Source organism: Empidonax traillii, unplaced genomic scaffold, assembly GCF_003031625.1.
Source record: "Empidonax traillii isolate 1590-97213 ecotype Southwest subspecies unplaced genomic scaffold, ASM303162v1 scaffold177:size1754471, whole genome shotgun sequence".
NCBI lineage: Eukaryota > Metazoa > Chordata > Aves > Passeriformes > Tyrannidae > Empidonax > Empidonax traillii.
Window position 1 is genome coordinate 1,284,229 of NW_020955370.1, and position 15,879 is coordinate 1,300,107.

Here is a 15,879-nt window from a genome sequence, read left to right on the forward strand (position 1 = left end):
TTTTGTGGCTTTGCCGTTGGGAATTTTGTTTCTATTCAGCCTGAATCCTGTGATGGAGCGAGTGAAGCTGAACGAGGTGGATGCTTTTTGAAAGGGAAAGCAGAACAGAGGCAGATGGTGAGGGGGAGAAAGTAAAAATAGGAAACACGAAACAAATATATTGTCAGAGATGCCGCTTTTCTCTAGTAAAAATGTATTTGCTTATTGGTTTGTTTGAATGTTCAGCTTTTTTTTTTTTTTTTTTACTGTGTATTGTCTGCATCGAAAGCTTTATTGCATGTTAGGTACTACACAGCGTAACTGAGTTGCTTTTTAATATAAAAATTATTAATTCTTTGCAGATATGATGATAACTTCGATGAAAGACTCAAGCTATGAAACTCCTGTGAAAGAATTTAAATGTCATGAATCATCTCCAGCAGTGACCAATAAATGTAAGGAATCCTATTTGGATATTACTTGGTTTACACAGATCAAGGTGGAATGAAATGCGGGTCTTGCTAAACTTCATTTTTCTTAAAATCTTTCAGAATAAAACAGTTCCTGTGTTGTATCATGAAAGCCCAAATGACTGTGAGCTCATTTTAGAAATGAGCTGTTTGAAAGCTGAGTGTCATTTTATCTTTTATAACCTGTTCTTAACAAATTGGCACGTTCTGAAAATTCATTAGACTTCAACACAAGCAAAGACTCTTGCTGGAATGAATCCTGTTGGGATAAAATTTGTGGTTTGCAGCTTTATTATAATTTCTATTATTAAATAGTTGCCACTGATTCTGTTTCAGGTTAGAAACGGACTGGTTAAAACTATGAAAGAGGAGAGTTTGTCTTTGGGGGGGGGGTATTAATGTCCCTGCCGTGCTGTGTTTTCAATGAGGTGTCAGTATTTCACTGGAACGTGGAAATATGGGACTCTGTGCCAGTGTCACAAATCCCTTTCTGTCTAGAAATAACACTTTTGTAACAAATGGCTCAGAAAGCAAAGGGAAGACTCCCTGCAGGAGAACATTATGAAACCAAACATATCAAGAGGTGTCTGAAAGGGGTTCAGTTCATGGAGGGCAAGTCTTCCCACTCCTGCTTAATGGAACGCTTTGGATTCACCCTCTTGTCTTCAAAGCCTTTAAATAACAGATAACTGGAAGCTGGGAGAACATCCCAATTCCAGGACTGAGCTTTGCATTCTGCAAACAGGCCACTTGGCTGGATCAGCTTGGGCTCTGCTCTGCTGCACAGATAAATGAATTACAATACGAAGAAATCTGCATTGGCATTGCCAGGGAGCAGTTCCTCAATCCCAGCTCACAAAGACTTCTAAAACAGGAGACAAAATCGGGTATTTAAACACATTTCTGGGTTTACTGATGGCTCTTGTAGCAACACAGGGCATTTTATAGTGAAAATGATGCTTCAGGAGGCAGAAGGCTTGTGGAGTTTGTGAGGTACATTATCGCTGTGTGCAGAGCTGGGAGCTAAATTTGGGAGCTCAAAGATGAGATGCTTGCCCTGGAAACTAATGAAGCAACAGTAAAATATTCATCAGCAGAAAGGTGGTAGCACAGCCAGGATTTTCAGTTGACGGAAGAAGAGAGAGTGACTTGAAGTAATGCCATGATTTCAAGACAAACAGGAACTTGAAGCACACAACAGCTTTTGGTGGTTCACACAGTTCTGTTATTTGGAATGTGAGTCTATTTAGACAGACAATAACTATATTTGTGAAGGCAAACAGAAGAAATAAGTGTGAAAAGCCTCTTAATAGTCCTGTTTACTTGCAAACAGTATCAGTAAGTAAGTATTTTACAGAAATAATGGTGAATGAGAAGGAATTATCTCATATTTCAATGAAAGAGTGAAGTGTAAGATATTCTTTTTATATGCATATATCACTGAGAATTTGGGCTATTTTGAGAGAAGCTGTAATTATGCCACAATAATCTTTTAAAACTTACTTCTCTATAAACTCACACAGTAAACTGTGCCATGAAAATCTGCTCACGTGCCGTAGCTGTAAATGAAACAAAGACTGAAATAGATTTCAGGACATGATGGCTTTTTTCTTCAGTTCTTTATTTTCAAGTTATGTAAATGTTGGACACCAAACAAAACCAAAATTGTTTTGGTTATTCAGCTCATTCAGCAGATTGAAATAAATGTTTCTTATCAGCCTTCAGTCATGTCCCAGTTCTTGAGCCAACTCGTTACTGTGACTGTACCAAAACCAACAACAGAAATGAAAACAAAAAAAAAATTAAACTGATACATATGACTTTCTCTCTCTTGTTTAGATAAAATTATCCATAAATATTGCCAGCTGCTGGTCTGCATTTTTATTTGTTTATTCAAAAATGCAATGTGTGTCCAGGAGCTGGTGCAATGCAGCCTGTGTGCTCTAATACACAGTGAGAGCAGAGACTCCACATTTACGCTGCATTTCCCTTCTCTTTGTGTCACCGATTTAGTATTTTAACAGGTAAGTCACACTTCAAACATTTTTTTTTTGGTTTTTTTTTTTGCTCTTTAGGGGACGATTCCGATTTTGTCTCTGACTTGGCCTTTAAGAAGGTAAGATAACACTTACAGAACTCCTGCTGGGAATTGTTGCTTGGGGAAACTTCAATTTATTTATTTATTTATTTTTAATTCTAACACATTTACTTCAGTTTGATATCAAGTGGATATTCAAAAAATACATATCGCGTTACCTCTTCCTCTGAGCTTCAGTGACTTGCAGAAAGCACTTTGTACCTGCGCACCGCTGACCGCTCCCTCAGTGACCATAGTTACTGCCCTGTTTTAACGTTAAAAAAACCCTTTTAAACCGTTTTCCTTAAAAAACGGGCGTCGAACCCTCCATTCTCCCCCCCCCTCGCCCTCACGTGATTTTCGCGCCATCAGCGCGCGCCGCCGCCGGTCACGTGTCCACCCCCCCGGTCACGTGGCCCGTGTTTACCTCGGTCGGCACCGCGGAGGGTGAGGGACCGACCCCGGGGGGAGCATGTGAGGGACAGAGTGAGGGACCGACCCCGGGACCGACCCCGGGGCACCCTGTGAGGGGGCGGCGGGAGCGGGACGGGCTGAGGGCTCGGGGGACGGCGCTGGGGAAGGACTTGTCGCCTCTCGGGGGTGGCGCGACGCGGGACTGTTCCCCCTTGGGCGGCGTGAGGGGCTCTTCTCCCCGCCTCGGTGGCGGCTGTGTGAGCGGCTTTTCCCCCCTCAGGGGCGGCTGTGTGAGGAGCTCTTCTCCCCCTGCCTGGCGCGGCGGCGTTAGGGGTTGGTCCCCACTTCAGGGGCGGCTGTGTGAGGGGCTTTCCCGCCCCCTCAGGGATGGCTGTGTGAGGGACCTTTTTCCGCCTCAGGGGTGGTTGTATGAGGGACCTTTTCCCCCCTCAGGGGTGGTTGTATGAGGGGCTTTCCCGCCTCCTCAGGGGTGGCTGTGTGAGGGACCTTTCCCCTCCTCAGGGGTGGTTGTATGAGGGGCTTTCCCCCACCCTCAGGGGTAGCTGTGTGAAGGGCTTTTCCCTCCCCTCAGGAGAGGTGGCATCAGGGGCTTCTCCCCCCCCAGAGGGGCTGTGTGAGCAGCTTTTCCCCCCTGTCGGGGGTAGGTGTTTGACATCCGAGGAGCCAAAGGCGTGTGGTTGTCACCCATCAGTCCCCACTGTGGTGGCTCAGAACACTGAGGTATTACCTCTTCTTCTGAGCTGCCCCTCACTAAAGCCCTTCCTTTATTTCCAGGCTCACCATGTCCCTGCCAACAAAGAGGTGTGGAAGGCCCCCGGTGTTGTCCTTCCTGGAAAAGAAAAAGAGAAAGCAAAGTCTTGATAGAAGAAGGGGGAAAACGAGGATTTATGTGGGCAGTCACATTGAGCGATGGCTGACGCTTAAGGAGAAGTTGGATTTCAGGAACGATGCAGAAGTTGCAGGGTTTTTATTGGACTTGTGAGTACATTGTCGCAGCACTCCTCTGTTTAACAATGTCAACTAAATAGTTCTGGGTGTTGATACCAGTTGTGTGTTTCCTTGCTAGGTATGACAGCCACGACCCATTGTCAAAAGCCCCGCTCTGTCCCCTCCCTGAGGGTATCAGAAGGATCACTGTGAAGGAAGAAAGAGCTTTGTCAGGCAGCACATCTTTAATAGCAGCAGATGGAACGTTAGTACTGTCCTCTCTTTATGTGGGAAGGGTGAATGAAATGTTTTTCTTGGTACTGCTTGAAAGACTGTAGCTGGTATTTAAAAATCATAGGGTGAAAGTTATATATATAAAAGAAAAGTGCAGTATAATTTAATTAAAATTTAAGATTTTTAATACTTTTTGTCAAAGAGCTTCTGTCAGTTTTGTTGTTTGTATTGTTGAGCACGTGACACTGGTGAAGACGAAACAGGGACAGAAGTTTTTTGGCAGAAGTGTTTCAGTCAGTGTTTTGGGTTGTATTTGCAGGTATGACAACAATGACCAGCTGCCTAAAGAATCTGCCTGTTCTGGAGTGGGAGATATGAGAGTCGTGACTGTGAAGGAGGAGCGAGAGACACCCCGGGACGGCGCGTTGGCAGGGGCAGATGACACGTTAGTGACACTCTGGTCTTTTTGCATGTTTTGCACTTGAAAGTATTTTGGATCGGTTTTATTATCACGTTTAATTTTGTTTATCAGAAGTTCACGTCATTCACGCTCTGATTCATTATCTAGAAATGTCTTGGTGCGTAAGAGATACTCCAGTTCTTCTGAGGGAAACGTCAGAGAGATTTTGGAAAAGCTGTGAGGGTTCACACAGCAAAAACACTTGTTCAGTGGCTGCCTTCCCTAGCTGTGTCCAAGGTTCACGAGTGAACAAGGAAATAGCCGGTACTTTCCACGTGTCCTCCTCAGCAGTTGGGTATTTGCAGTAGTACAGTGTCCAGGCAAGTGCAGCTGCCTGTGCTTTACCCTTTCTCCGAAGAAAACTGTTTTGTTGTTGACTGAGTGATGTTGCACACTGAGTGATGTGTTAAACTATCTAAAACTAGTGCTGTGCTCAGCGAGGCCACCCCACCATCGGCTGCTGGTCTGTGTTACTGCAGTGTCTCCAGTAACTGAGGCATTCCCATTGAGATCAGAGGAGCCTCCAATAGGTATGCTTGTCCATTCCTCTTTGTTTAGGTTTTGATTATCCACAACAGTGTTACTGAAAAGCTGTAATTTCATCCACGTCTTAGTCTTCTGACCTTTATAAAACTGTGTTTTCTGATGTGTGCAGGGACACAGAGGCCGTAGGACACTGCCCTGGCATTGCGTGGTGTGCCCACACCCCTGGCTGAGATGGTGAAGTATGTCAAGTACCGTGTTTGTTTGTCTGTCATCTCCCATTGTGGTCTTGCTTGTGACTTTGCTAATTCATCTTACTCTTGATTTTAGTAGGTGAACAAGCTGGGGTTCTGCAAGCAGTTCTGTGGCCCAGAAGAATTCTTGGAAGCTAGGGCAGGAGAAAACAAACACCAGTGCTGATGAAGCTGACAAATTCAAGTCCGTTCTTCAAAAGAGCATTTTTCACTGGCAATGTAATTTTAGTCTGGAGTGCAGCAATAATTGAGTTCCTGGGACTGATTTGATACAGGTGAGACAGAGGGGTTGTGTTTAATTGATTGCTTGTTTTAGCCTTCTGAGATGGGAGAAGTATTGTGAAAGGTGGTTTGGCATAAGAAAAACTTTCAGTTCCCCTAAAAGGTAAAGTAATGAGGCTTTGGAACAGTCTCGTGTCTGTGTGAAGATGCTGCATCCCTCTGAGTACATGAAATGCTGGAAAAATGATCAAGCACATGTGCAGTGGTAATCCTGTAAAGCTAAAGAACAACAGCTGTCCGAGGATGAGGAGATTCACAGATAAGAATGGACATCCTAGGGCACACTATGTGATTCCAGGGAATATTTACCTACCAGGAGCAGTTGTATAACCTCACTATGAAGAAAATGGGGTTTGGCTGGGTTTGGTTTTCATTCCCAGTAGAGCAGTTAGGGTGTCGTGGAGGTTCTCACGGGCTGTGGGATGCCCCCACAGGGCCAAGTGATTTGCTCAGTCATGTTGGTAGCTGAACTTGGGTCTTAAAAGTAAGGCCAAACTCAGTTGGTAGCTCAGTGTTTTTAGAAATCTGGGCAAAATTCTTAATTGCTGTAGAAAATAGTAGCTATTTTTTCTTCAGAAAGGAACAGTGGTTATGTTATTGTGTATCTTTATTTTCTTCTTGTTTTTAAAGGCGTGGTACTGCACTTCCTATTGAAGGGAGGCAATGAAGGCAGGTATTTCCTGCTCTCCTGGCACTTGGGTGTCATATTTTCCTGTTGCTGTTGTTGTTTTGGGCTTTACCAAAGATGTTTTTTTTTTCATTCTGTGCTGCCTGCAAGGGCCAGGAAAAGAACGAGGTCTTGTTGTAGGTGCTTTATTAGCACATTCTGAGTTAACAGTCACAAAGCAGCTCTTGTATTCTTCTTACTGTCAAGTCTGGTTTTAGGCTGGCTAAACACTGTTAAGGAACTGGATGCATCAAAGACAATGGAGCAAGAACACTTAAACTTGGCTTGATCAGTGGTTTAATGTTTGGTTTCTCTCTTGTTTCTGGAGTCCTGCCCAATGCCATTGACTTTCAGCAGTTGCTCTTGTTGTAGAGAGTTAAGTTGGTGGAGAAACAGGGAGGGAGTCAACGGCAGTGACTTCAAGACTCTTGCCAGGTGAAAGGGGATGAGTCAAAGTAGTTGAGTTGAATGTTTGTTTGTTTTTTTTTTTCTGAAGAAGCTTTGGAGGATTTAAGATTCTTTTAGTGAAAGAATCCTTATCTTTAAATGATAGGGATTCAAAAATTCATTTACTTGTGCCTGTGGTAATGAAACAGATTTTCATGATAGAACAGCCCATAACAGGGGGTTAGAATGAGATGATCTTCCCTTCCAACCCAAACCATTCTGTTATTCTGTGAACAGACTTTGCTGGGATTTTTTTGTGGACTGTATCTTTTTTGGCCTTGATTCAGTAAAAAATGAAGAGAAATACAAAATAGTTACTCATAACTGTCACAACAGTTTGATGAGGAAGATTGAAACTTGTAGGATGAGTGGGTGTCAGTCAGTAGTAAATGCTGATTTGGGAAGCCACAGCTTTGAAGGGAGGCCTCAGCTTCAGTCCTTGGCTCTCCTGAAGTGAAATTCCCTTGGAAAGCAAATAAACAATCTCGAGGGAAAGTCCAGCAAGCTGTTAATGCTGGAGACTTACCCTGCCTCGACAATGGCATGGACAGCTGAGGAGTTTCTTAGCAAGCAGGAAAGGGAAACTTAGATTTCATTTAAAAGAAATTTGAGGGGGGAAAAGGCCTGATAAAAAATAACCTGCTTAGCAGGACAACTTGCTGTGCTCTCCCTGCCCAGACAGGCTCAGCGAAGCAATGCAGACACATCTCATATTGGGCTACTTGAATGTCACCTTGTAACTGTTCTCATTGTGTTGCTTTTCAGGGTGAGCAGCAAGAAGAAAATCCAGCTCTTGCATAACAATACTGGGGCAGTTTGGGGTCTGGTTTGATTTTGCTGTGAGGGTGTTGTGAACTGTAAGTTGTATGAAACTCCATGTTACGTGTTGAACAGCACATTAAACCTAATTACCCGAAGTTTTACTGTGTTATGTTCATGTTAATAAAGTGTGTGGAGTGGATCATTTCCCTTGTGAGAGTCTGAGGGGCAACAAGAAAGTCCAAGCCAAAATGCTCGTGGTATTGCTCAGAATTCATTAACTGTCTGTAGGTTTTATTAATGACTAAGTTCCTCACCTTTTGTTTAAAACTCAAAATTTTTTAAGATAGAAACAGTGTCCTAGTGGCAGTTGCAGCATCAAGTGCTTCCATCTGAAAGTGTTTCCTGGAATGCTTTTTCTTAGGGAACAAATTGAACCTGTTCAATGTATTGGAAGTTGTTTGTGCAGTTTATTAATTACACCCTTAAAAATGTTGGGTAAAAATACTGGACTGTAGAGTGTGTTGTGTTGGTGCCTTCGAGAAAAGGAGTAATTGAGATCAGCTGCTGAGTAATTTATCTAAATATATTTTGTTACTGAATAATTTGATCTCTTGCTTTAGTTTTTGCTTTTGGTGCCATGGAAGCCGATACATGAGCTGATATGTGACACCCCTTAATTATTTTCTTCTCTAACAGAGATGAAATAAGTGTGGAGTGCTTTCAGTAACTGAAGTTCAACAGAATAGTGTTGGCAGTTCTGAATTTGTTTTGTGGTTACTAGGTATGAGTAATCCTCGAAGGGTTTTTAGCTGAGAAGCTGAGGTTAGTACGACTGTGTTCAGTGTGTGTTTGTCACAAGGACAGAAACTCCCAGTCTCTTGATCAGAGTTTCTTTTTCTTCAACCACACACTTGCAAAAGCATTCAGGTCTTGATCTTACAGTTTTCAAACCAGCTGGGTTTTCCCCATCATCTTACACTAGAACAGCCTCTCTCTGGGGAGAAATTCCCCTAATTAGGTCATTACACTCCACATTCAATTTTTTTATATCAGCTACTTCACTGGCTGTAAGAAACTGTTGCTCTGAAATATTATCTTGATGCTCTTGAAATACCCAAATCCAGTGTTGCCTTATGAACAACAGATCTTTTGCCAAACGTCGCACAGATAGCTCTGAAAAAAAAAAAAAATTGAGCGGGTGATTTTTTTTTCTTTCTCAGAATGAAAATGCCACTTCCTTTGTGTTTGTGTTCTCCCTTTGCTCTGCACCTGAGCAGCTTTTCCTTGACTACCAAACATTCCCTCATGTGAGTAACTGTCTGGCTCACAGGAAAGGTCTGGTGACACTTGTGTCTTTCAGTGCTCTCACATTTTTGGTTGTCAGTGCCATCAGGGTGAGAAGGGAAGAGGACTCAGCCTTCAGTTATTTTTTCCTTTAAAGTCTTCAAGATCACAAGAATCTGCAGCTGCAGGAGGAGCTCTGCCCTTCTGGGGCACGTGGGCACCGCATTCTCAGCCTGTTCAGCCTCCTCCTTGTGCCTCTGTAAATGCACACTGCAGATGTGTGTATTAGTGAACAACTTACTGTTGTGGCAGTAGATTAATACCTAAAATGTGTCGTGTTGAGGGGCACTTGCTGGATAAATGACTGATAGAATGATTATTGTGGTTCATAGGACATGAATATTGCACGATGCAGCCCCTCTTGCTGCTTCCCCCAGACCCCCCATTACACTGGTACTTCATGCCGAAGAAAAATCAAGAGACAGGAGACTCTTAAAAACTTCCTTTTGTGCTGTTATGATGTGATGGATGATATATTTGGGTTGCTGCATCAACATATGCTTTAGAATACCTGACTTCTGTAGAGCAGAATATTATCCTTAGTATTTGCCAGTGAACTTTGCAGGACGGTGAATGGAAATGATTTCGATTGTGCCAAGAATAGAACAAGAACAAGGGCTGTGCTTCGGTCAAAGTGAGGTTTTCCTGCACCTGTGGGTCTGTGGGAATTGTGGAACTTGTTCAAATGTCAGAACTAAATCTAAAGGAATTATTTACCCCCTTGCTCCAGTGATACATTAAAAATTACTCTGAGCAATGTAGTAAGTTTGTTCTTGGCAATATTGAGTACTTAGGGCAGGAAAATACAGTATGAAAATGAGAAAAAATTCTATATAGATTTATAGTGTACAAACACTGAATTTTGGTTTTGTTTTGTGTTTGTTAAGTGGTTTTACTGTGCCAGTTGGTTTCCTTGAAACTGCATCTTATCAAACCTTTTGAAATGTGACTCTTTTAAGTATGGAAACTGGGAAACTTCCAAGTTAGGACAGGTTCTGTGTTGAACATAAATTTCAGGCCGTTACCTAAAGAACTGGAACATGTAACACCAGTTTTCATAGTATTTAGTCTTCCATTATTTTGCCTTTACAGTAAATTATTTTCTAAAATCACAATAATTACAACTGTGCTCTTAGCTCAAATAACTTTGTATCACTTGAGGACTTCATGTGTCTTGTGGCAGAAAGGCTGTCTGGCCTATGTTGTGATTTCCTTTTGTAGTAAAAATACCTGCAAAACATGAGGCAAAAAATTATTTAAAGCAGCTCTTGCAGCTTTCTTGGTGAAATAAGGAATTGTGTCGATCATCACGGACACCCCTGGAGAGGGGACTAGAGCTGAGGTGAGAGGCTGGAATAGGTTGCTTGGAAAAACATAGTTCCGAATTCCTCAGGCTTAGCAGATCATCTTGGGTTTTATCTCGTGGTAAAATAGGAATACATTTGAAATGGGAGGTTTTCTGAGGCAGGATGGTTTGTGTGATTTCCCAGTAGGAAATACCCCCATGGCTGAGACGGCGCTCGGGGCTCCTTTCGGGAGACGTTTCCCTGTGCTGGGCCCGTCACTGACGCGTCTTTGGGGCTCCCGAGTCGAGGCACCCTGAGAGAGCTTGAGCCACCTGTTTGGGGTGTTCTCATGAGTCACTGCTGAAAGTGCTGAGCAGTGGATGGCAGCAGGGAAAATGCATCAAAGGAGGAATTTGGAAGGTGGGAGTAGTGGAGTTTCAGTTGGAGCTGTGTGAGTGAGCCGTGGGTTACAGAGGAATGGTGGAGCTGAGCGTTTTCTGTGGTTGGAGTGGTTACCTCTGTCAAGACAAGCCTGCTTCCTTTCTTTTCCCCTGTCTCAGCAGAAGCAATTAATGTAATTTATAATTCCAGAGGGATTCCTCACCAGTACAGGAGTCAGAGCTCTGGCAGGGGGGACTGTGTTTTCACCATGCTGAGGATTCAACCTATAAATTGGACACTGCTGAGATCAGGTAGAGCTGATAAGTGAGAAGTCTCACATCTTCCCCACCTCACTTGGGTCAATACTTTCTTCTATGGTTCTTGTGCATAAATGTAATATTGGTGTGTATTTAACTGCCCCCTCAGTGCTGTTTGTAGTCCTGCTTTCCATGCCGTGTTCCCTGTAGTTGTATCCATGGACTGCCCAGGGTGTCTGGAAAGGAAGAAGGGAAGTGTTTGTGTGTGCAAACACACTCTCATTCTCCAGTTTATGTTATGAAATCTTGAACTAACATGGATTGAAGGGATCTCTGAGGGTCATCTCATCCACCCTGCTCCAGGCAGGGCTGACTTCAGGTTTGGATCAGGTTACTTGTGGCCTTGGCTAGCTGGGTTCTGAAAATAGGTATTTTATAGAATTTGGAAATGTTGTTTCATACAACATGGGAGCCAGGAGTTTGGATTCATCTTGCATTGCTGTTTTCCTTTTTATTTTTTTTTACTGTTACTATATTAGTCAAGATCCTGATTCATGTTTTTTAAGATACATGACCTGACAGTATGGGAATGCTTAAAGTACTTTCGTGTGGACACCTAAATTACACAGCTACAACTGCTGATTTGAATAGCTTTGCCTGTTCTAGGTGACAGTGTGTGACGTGGAGATGTTTTAAGGTGTATCCCAAAGACCTTTCTTGGGCTTTAAGAGAGGATATGTTCTGAAGGGAGGTGAGCACAGACACTGTGTAAAGCATTCTTTCTTACAGGATTGCTGTTATGTGTGGTGTTTGTAATTCTCTTGTGCTTATAGGGGCAAAAATAGTTTGGTAAATGAGTGTTCAGGAGGTAGAGACACTGCAAAATCAGGGTATCTTGTATGGAGATAGAGTGTTATTTACTTTGGTTACACTGGTTTATTGGCTTCAACCAGATCAAGTGAAGAACTGCATATACTTTCCTAGAAAAATGGATTTTTTAAAGATATTTTAAAGCTAACTAAAGAAGTAATTGTTTTTCAAAATAGGCTTATTCTACTTCCCTGATGTCAGTGTGTGTTCTTGCCCTTCACCTCCACATCCTTGACGTGTCTGTGGAATCTCATTCTTGCTCTTGCTGGTTCTCTTCACAAATCCCTTTGCTCTCCCTCTGTGCTCCTTCCTGGCCGATCCACCTTGGTGCAGCCCTCACGAGACATCCCAGCAGAAGAATTTTACCTGTGTTTGTGAGCTTTGTTTAAACAATCATTTCAAAGCACTTCTTGACGTGACCTATTTTTTTTCAAATGCAAACACTCAGCAACACTAAGGCAACAAGTGTTACCTTCAGTGGCAAGAAATAAACCCCTACTTTAGTAGGATTCTGTTGGAGTTTAAAAAAATTCATCATAGGGTAAACTCAGCCTGGCTTTGAGTGTGTAGTTCAGTCGTGTTTAGCTTGTGATTCACCTCTTGATGTGGGATGACTTAAACTGAATCTCTGCACAGCAGCTCTGATACTCCTTGTGCTGTTTTAAATTCCCCAGTTAAATAAAACTACTTGTGGATAGTATTTATTTTGCAGCATATTTAAAAGATCCAAATGACTTGTCTTTCCTTCTCCAGAAGGGCAGCTGAAAGTACAGGTTGCAGAGGACGATTCCCTGAAGTGAATTTCCTGCCTTGAACATCCTGATTGTGGTTTGGGCTCACAGCTTTGAGCCTGGGCAAGATTTGAGCACAAACACCTCACCAGGTTGTACTTTGGGAACTTTGCCATAAATCAGGACAGCTGCTGGTGTGCTTTATGAATGTGCACAAAAAAGAACTGGTGAGTCATGTAGTCCTAAACTAGTCCTAAATCAGCATGTTTTGGAAGTCTGCTTATAAGATAAAGATTTAAATAACTTTATTTTCAGACTGGTGGATGATAAATAAATATAGGAAATATAGGAAAAAGTGCTTTTCATTTTTTTAGGAGAGCTTCCAGAAGCCATAGCCAGAGGAGGATCCCTAATCCAAGTCTCAAACCGCTCCGTGAATGTGCAGAGTGTTCCTGTCAGCCCTTCATTCCAAAGGCTGGGATTGCCTGTCTGGCTATTCAGGGAACAGAGCCCAGGGCTGGTGTTCCAGCTCTCCCCCAGCTGCTGCACTCCCCTTTCCCTGGGGATTTATCTCCAGTGCTCTCTGATAGCACAGCACTTGGAGGCTGGTGGTGAGCTGGCCGCGGGAGCTCACCTGGCTGCCGCAATTCAATTCCCCCTCCAAGGGCGGTGTCGCCGTTCTTTAATCCCTCCCTGCCTTCATGTGGTTTGTTCCCTGTCACAGGCGCCTCTGCCGGCACCAGGGAGGTGCTGGGAGCCTGGGAACCGGTGGCAAGCCCAGGAAATGACACTGCCACATGCAGGCTTGTGGTTGAACCCTTGGCTAAATATTTATCTGTGACGTGAAATACCTTCTCACCTTGTAGTCATTCAGAAAAGCATCGAGGAAAAAGCTGAGCCACCTCCTTAAATGATAATGTCAAGTTATTCTGGCATCTGAGGCAAATAATACCTACTTTCAGTGACAAATTTAAAGCCTGTTTAGTATTAGAAAGAGGATATTAAGGGTTTAACTTAAAATTAGGAGCTTCCAGAATGCTGTTTTTAAGTACTTTTTTCTTCACTTGCCCACTCTGTCTCATCCCTTTCCAAAAAAACCTCCAAACCAAATCCACAGACTGGTATTAGGAGGGGGAAAAAGAGGTTTGTGAGGATAACTACTAGATGTTCTAACTTCACTTGTCTCACATTCTGATTACTTGTTGTGTAAAATGGCAGAGGTGAGTTCCAAGCTGCATTGCAGTGTTGATGCATTTCATGGTGAGATGGCAGCAGGTGTTCTCAAAGAGGATAATTTTCGTACTTAAAATTCTGTATTGGGAATTAGAGGGGGGGAAAAGTATCATTAGATACAAAAACGTTCCTCTTCTGCACGTCCAGTGATTCTTTCTCCTTCCCTGCTGACATCCATCCTAATCTTGTCTTACTCAGTGACAGTTGTGACATTTTTCTTCCTCTCTTGTGCACTAAATCCCTGCCTCAGGAATTACTGGGAGTCGTAGCTTTTCGGTCTTTCCTTACAAAGGGAGAAAGTTAATGATTGAGTGAGATTTCCAGCTGCATTTACATGTTTAGGTTTGTGCAAAGACAGAACCACAAGTGTCTGATTTTCAGAAAAAGCTGAAAATCTGCAAAGGGAAAATGTTGTCTGTGGAAATAATTGAAGGTTGTTACTGGTGTTAATTATGGGAAGCGTGTTCTTACCTATATTTGCTTTTTTCCTTTAATAAAAAATGGAGGGGAAATGACACAACGGGGGCCCCCAATCTTGGAAGTAAAATCCTAACTGGAGAGCTCTGCACCAGCACATGCAGAGGAAATGCCTTGAGTCACATGGCACAGGTCAGTTTGCAGAATTGTGCTTACATCAGTAATCAATTTGATTCCTGCAGATAACTCCTTACTAAGTGTTTTCTGGGAAGAAAAAAAAAAACAAACAACCCAGCTTTATTAAGTAAAATAAAGGCAATTTGAGTGAAAAAGTGCCTTTAGGGATCTGATGGGGGGGAAAACACAAATAGTCCCTTGGAACTGATTAGTAGAAAGTTAAAAATTCATTAGAATCCTCGGGGCCTGCCAACACACTAATGAAGCTGCGGAGCTGCTGGTTGGTTTGGCTGAACTTCTCCTGTCATGGCCAGCACTGACCAGCCCTGGGGCAGGGACAGCAGGTCTGCAGGGCAGGGCTTGTGGAGCAGCTCGATTTACAGCTAGCTTCTAAAATGAATGTTCTTGGGGGGAGAAGCGTTCTGCAAAAATATTTTGAGTTAAAAGTGTTTAATAACGATGGATGAGTGTTGACTGATTTCAGTTGTTAAGCTCTGCCTGTGGGAGAAAGGGAAATATGTGTATGTGTGTCAGCTGCAGCCCACTAATACTTCTACTCATGGGTTTCAGTTTTGTTTATATCTGAGGGATCCTGTTAGAAAAATGGCTGGATTTTTTTTTTTTTCAGAATATTTAGGTTTTATGGCTGCTGTATTAACATATTGCATTTTCAGTAGTCAAACTGCAAAGCTTTTGTACTCAGCAAGTTTCAGGTGGCATAAATAGCTCATGAGAAGTCAAAAAACTCCCATAGCTGATGCTGAGGAATATGCTCTGCTGTGGAGTTGATGCAGGTTACTGTTTTTCTCTCGGGCTATAGCCCATCCTCAGAAAAACTTTAAATGCATTTTCATAGTATTATTTATGATTTAAATGCATTTTATGGTATTATTTATTATTGTGTGTGCATATATATATATTACATGTATAGAAATGCTTCTGTTCATGTTGGCTTTCCATGACTTTTGCTGAGTAAATTTTTTTTCTTGTACTGTTTTGGGTTTTTAGTGAACAGCACGTCAGGTTGGATCTCAGGGAAAGGTTCTTCCCCCAGAGGGTGGTTGGCACTGAACAGGCTCCCCAGGGCAGTGGGCACGGCCCCAAGGCTGCCAGAGCTGCAGGAGGGTTTGGATAACTCTCAGGGACAGGGTGGGATTGTTGGGGTGTCTGTGCAGGACTGGGTGTTGGAGTGGATGATCCTGATGGGTCCATTCTGTGATTCCCTGTCCCGTTTGTGCCCCTCGCTCAGTGGTTTCATAAGAACAGCCCCTTGCTGAGTGTGGCAACTGGAAAAACTGCCTGGGAATTGTTTGGCACTCCTGCTGTGTCCAGTTTTGTGGGGATGCAAACAGGCAGTTCCCATGGCAGCAGGGCTGCCCCTCGGGAATCCAATCCCTCGGGAACAGCGGCAGAACCTTGGGCTCCTCACTGTGAGGCAGGTTGGTGGTTTGCTGGTTGGAATACAGTCTGTTGCATCATTCCTTTTCTGGGACTGAAATGAAAAGAGAATATCATCTTAAATTAACCACAGGCTAATCCAATTAGCCAAATAAATTGAGGTAGAGGAGATGAGCTTTGAGGAACCCGAGTCCTCAGCAGAGAGAGATTTACTGCTCTGTCTGTGGGCAGCTGTCAGTAATTATTGTCTCTGAGCATCGGTGGCTTCTGGTCACAGACTCTCTGCTGGCTGTTCCCTCACACAGCCC

At 43.1% G+C, this 15,879-nt stretch overlaps 1 protein-coding gene and 2 long non-coding RNA genes across 3 annotated transcripts; 2 read left to right on the forward strand and 1 right to left on the reverse strand.

Moving 5' to 3' along the window:
* Positions 1-2,036: 2,036 nt before the first annotated feature.
* Positions 2,037-2,906, reverse strand: LOC114058579. Its single transcript, XR_003571484.1, has 2 exons — positions 2,706-2,906; positions 2,037-2,204 (listed from the first exon to the last, which is right to left on the reverse strand). It is a non-coding gene; the product is annotated as an uncharacterized LOC114058579 (long non-coding RNA).
* A 271-nt stretch (positions 2,907-3,177) lies between these two features.
* LOC114058576 (zinc finger protein 692-like) lies at positions 3,178-5,107 on the forward strand. Its single transcript, XM_027886069.1, has 5 exons — positions 3,178-3,197; positions 3,736-3,939; positions 4,028-4,153; positions 4,442-4,567; positions 4,655-5,107. Exons 2-5 carry the CDS (start codon positions 3,743-3,745, stop codon positions 4,761-4,763), a joined length of 558 nt encoding a protein of 185 aa, XP_027741870.1. The 5' UTR covers positions 3,178-3,197; positions 3,736-3,742; the 3' UTR covers positions 4,764-5,107.
* A 12-nt stretch (positions 5,108-5,119) lies between these two features.
* On the forward strand, positions 5,120-7,628 carry LOC114058577. Its single transcript, XR_003571481.1, has 3 exons — positions 5,120-5,307; positions 5,396-5,594; positions 7,481-7,628. It is a non-coding gene; the product is annotated as an uncharacterized LOC114058577 (long non-coding RNA).
* Positions 7,629-15,879: the final 8,251 nt, after the last annotated feature.

Excerpts from the sequence above, each read along its gene's own strand:
- LOC114058576 (XM_027886069.1), top strand. The coding sequence starts at position 3,743 with ATGTCCCTGCCAACAAAGAGGTGTGGAAGGCCCCCGGTGTTGTCCTTC. Across the intron at positions 3,940-4,027 it reads GCAGGGTTTTTATTGGACTT|GTATGACAGCCACGACCCAT; the intron begins GTGAGTACATTG and ends TTTCCTTGCTAG. Across the intron at positions 4,154-4,441 it reads TTAATAGCAGCAGATGGAAC|GTATGACAACAATGACCAGC; the intron begins GTTAGTACTGTC and ends TTGTATTTGCAG.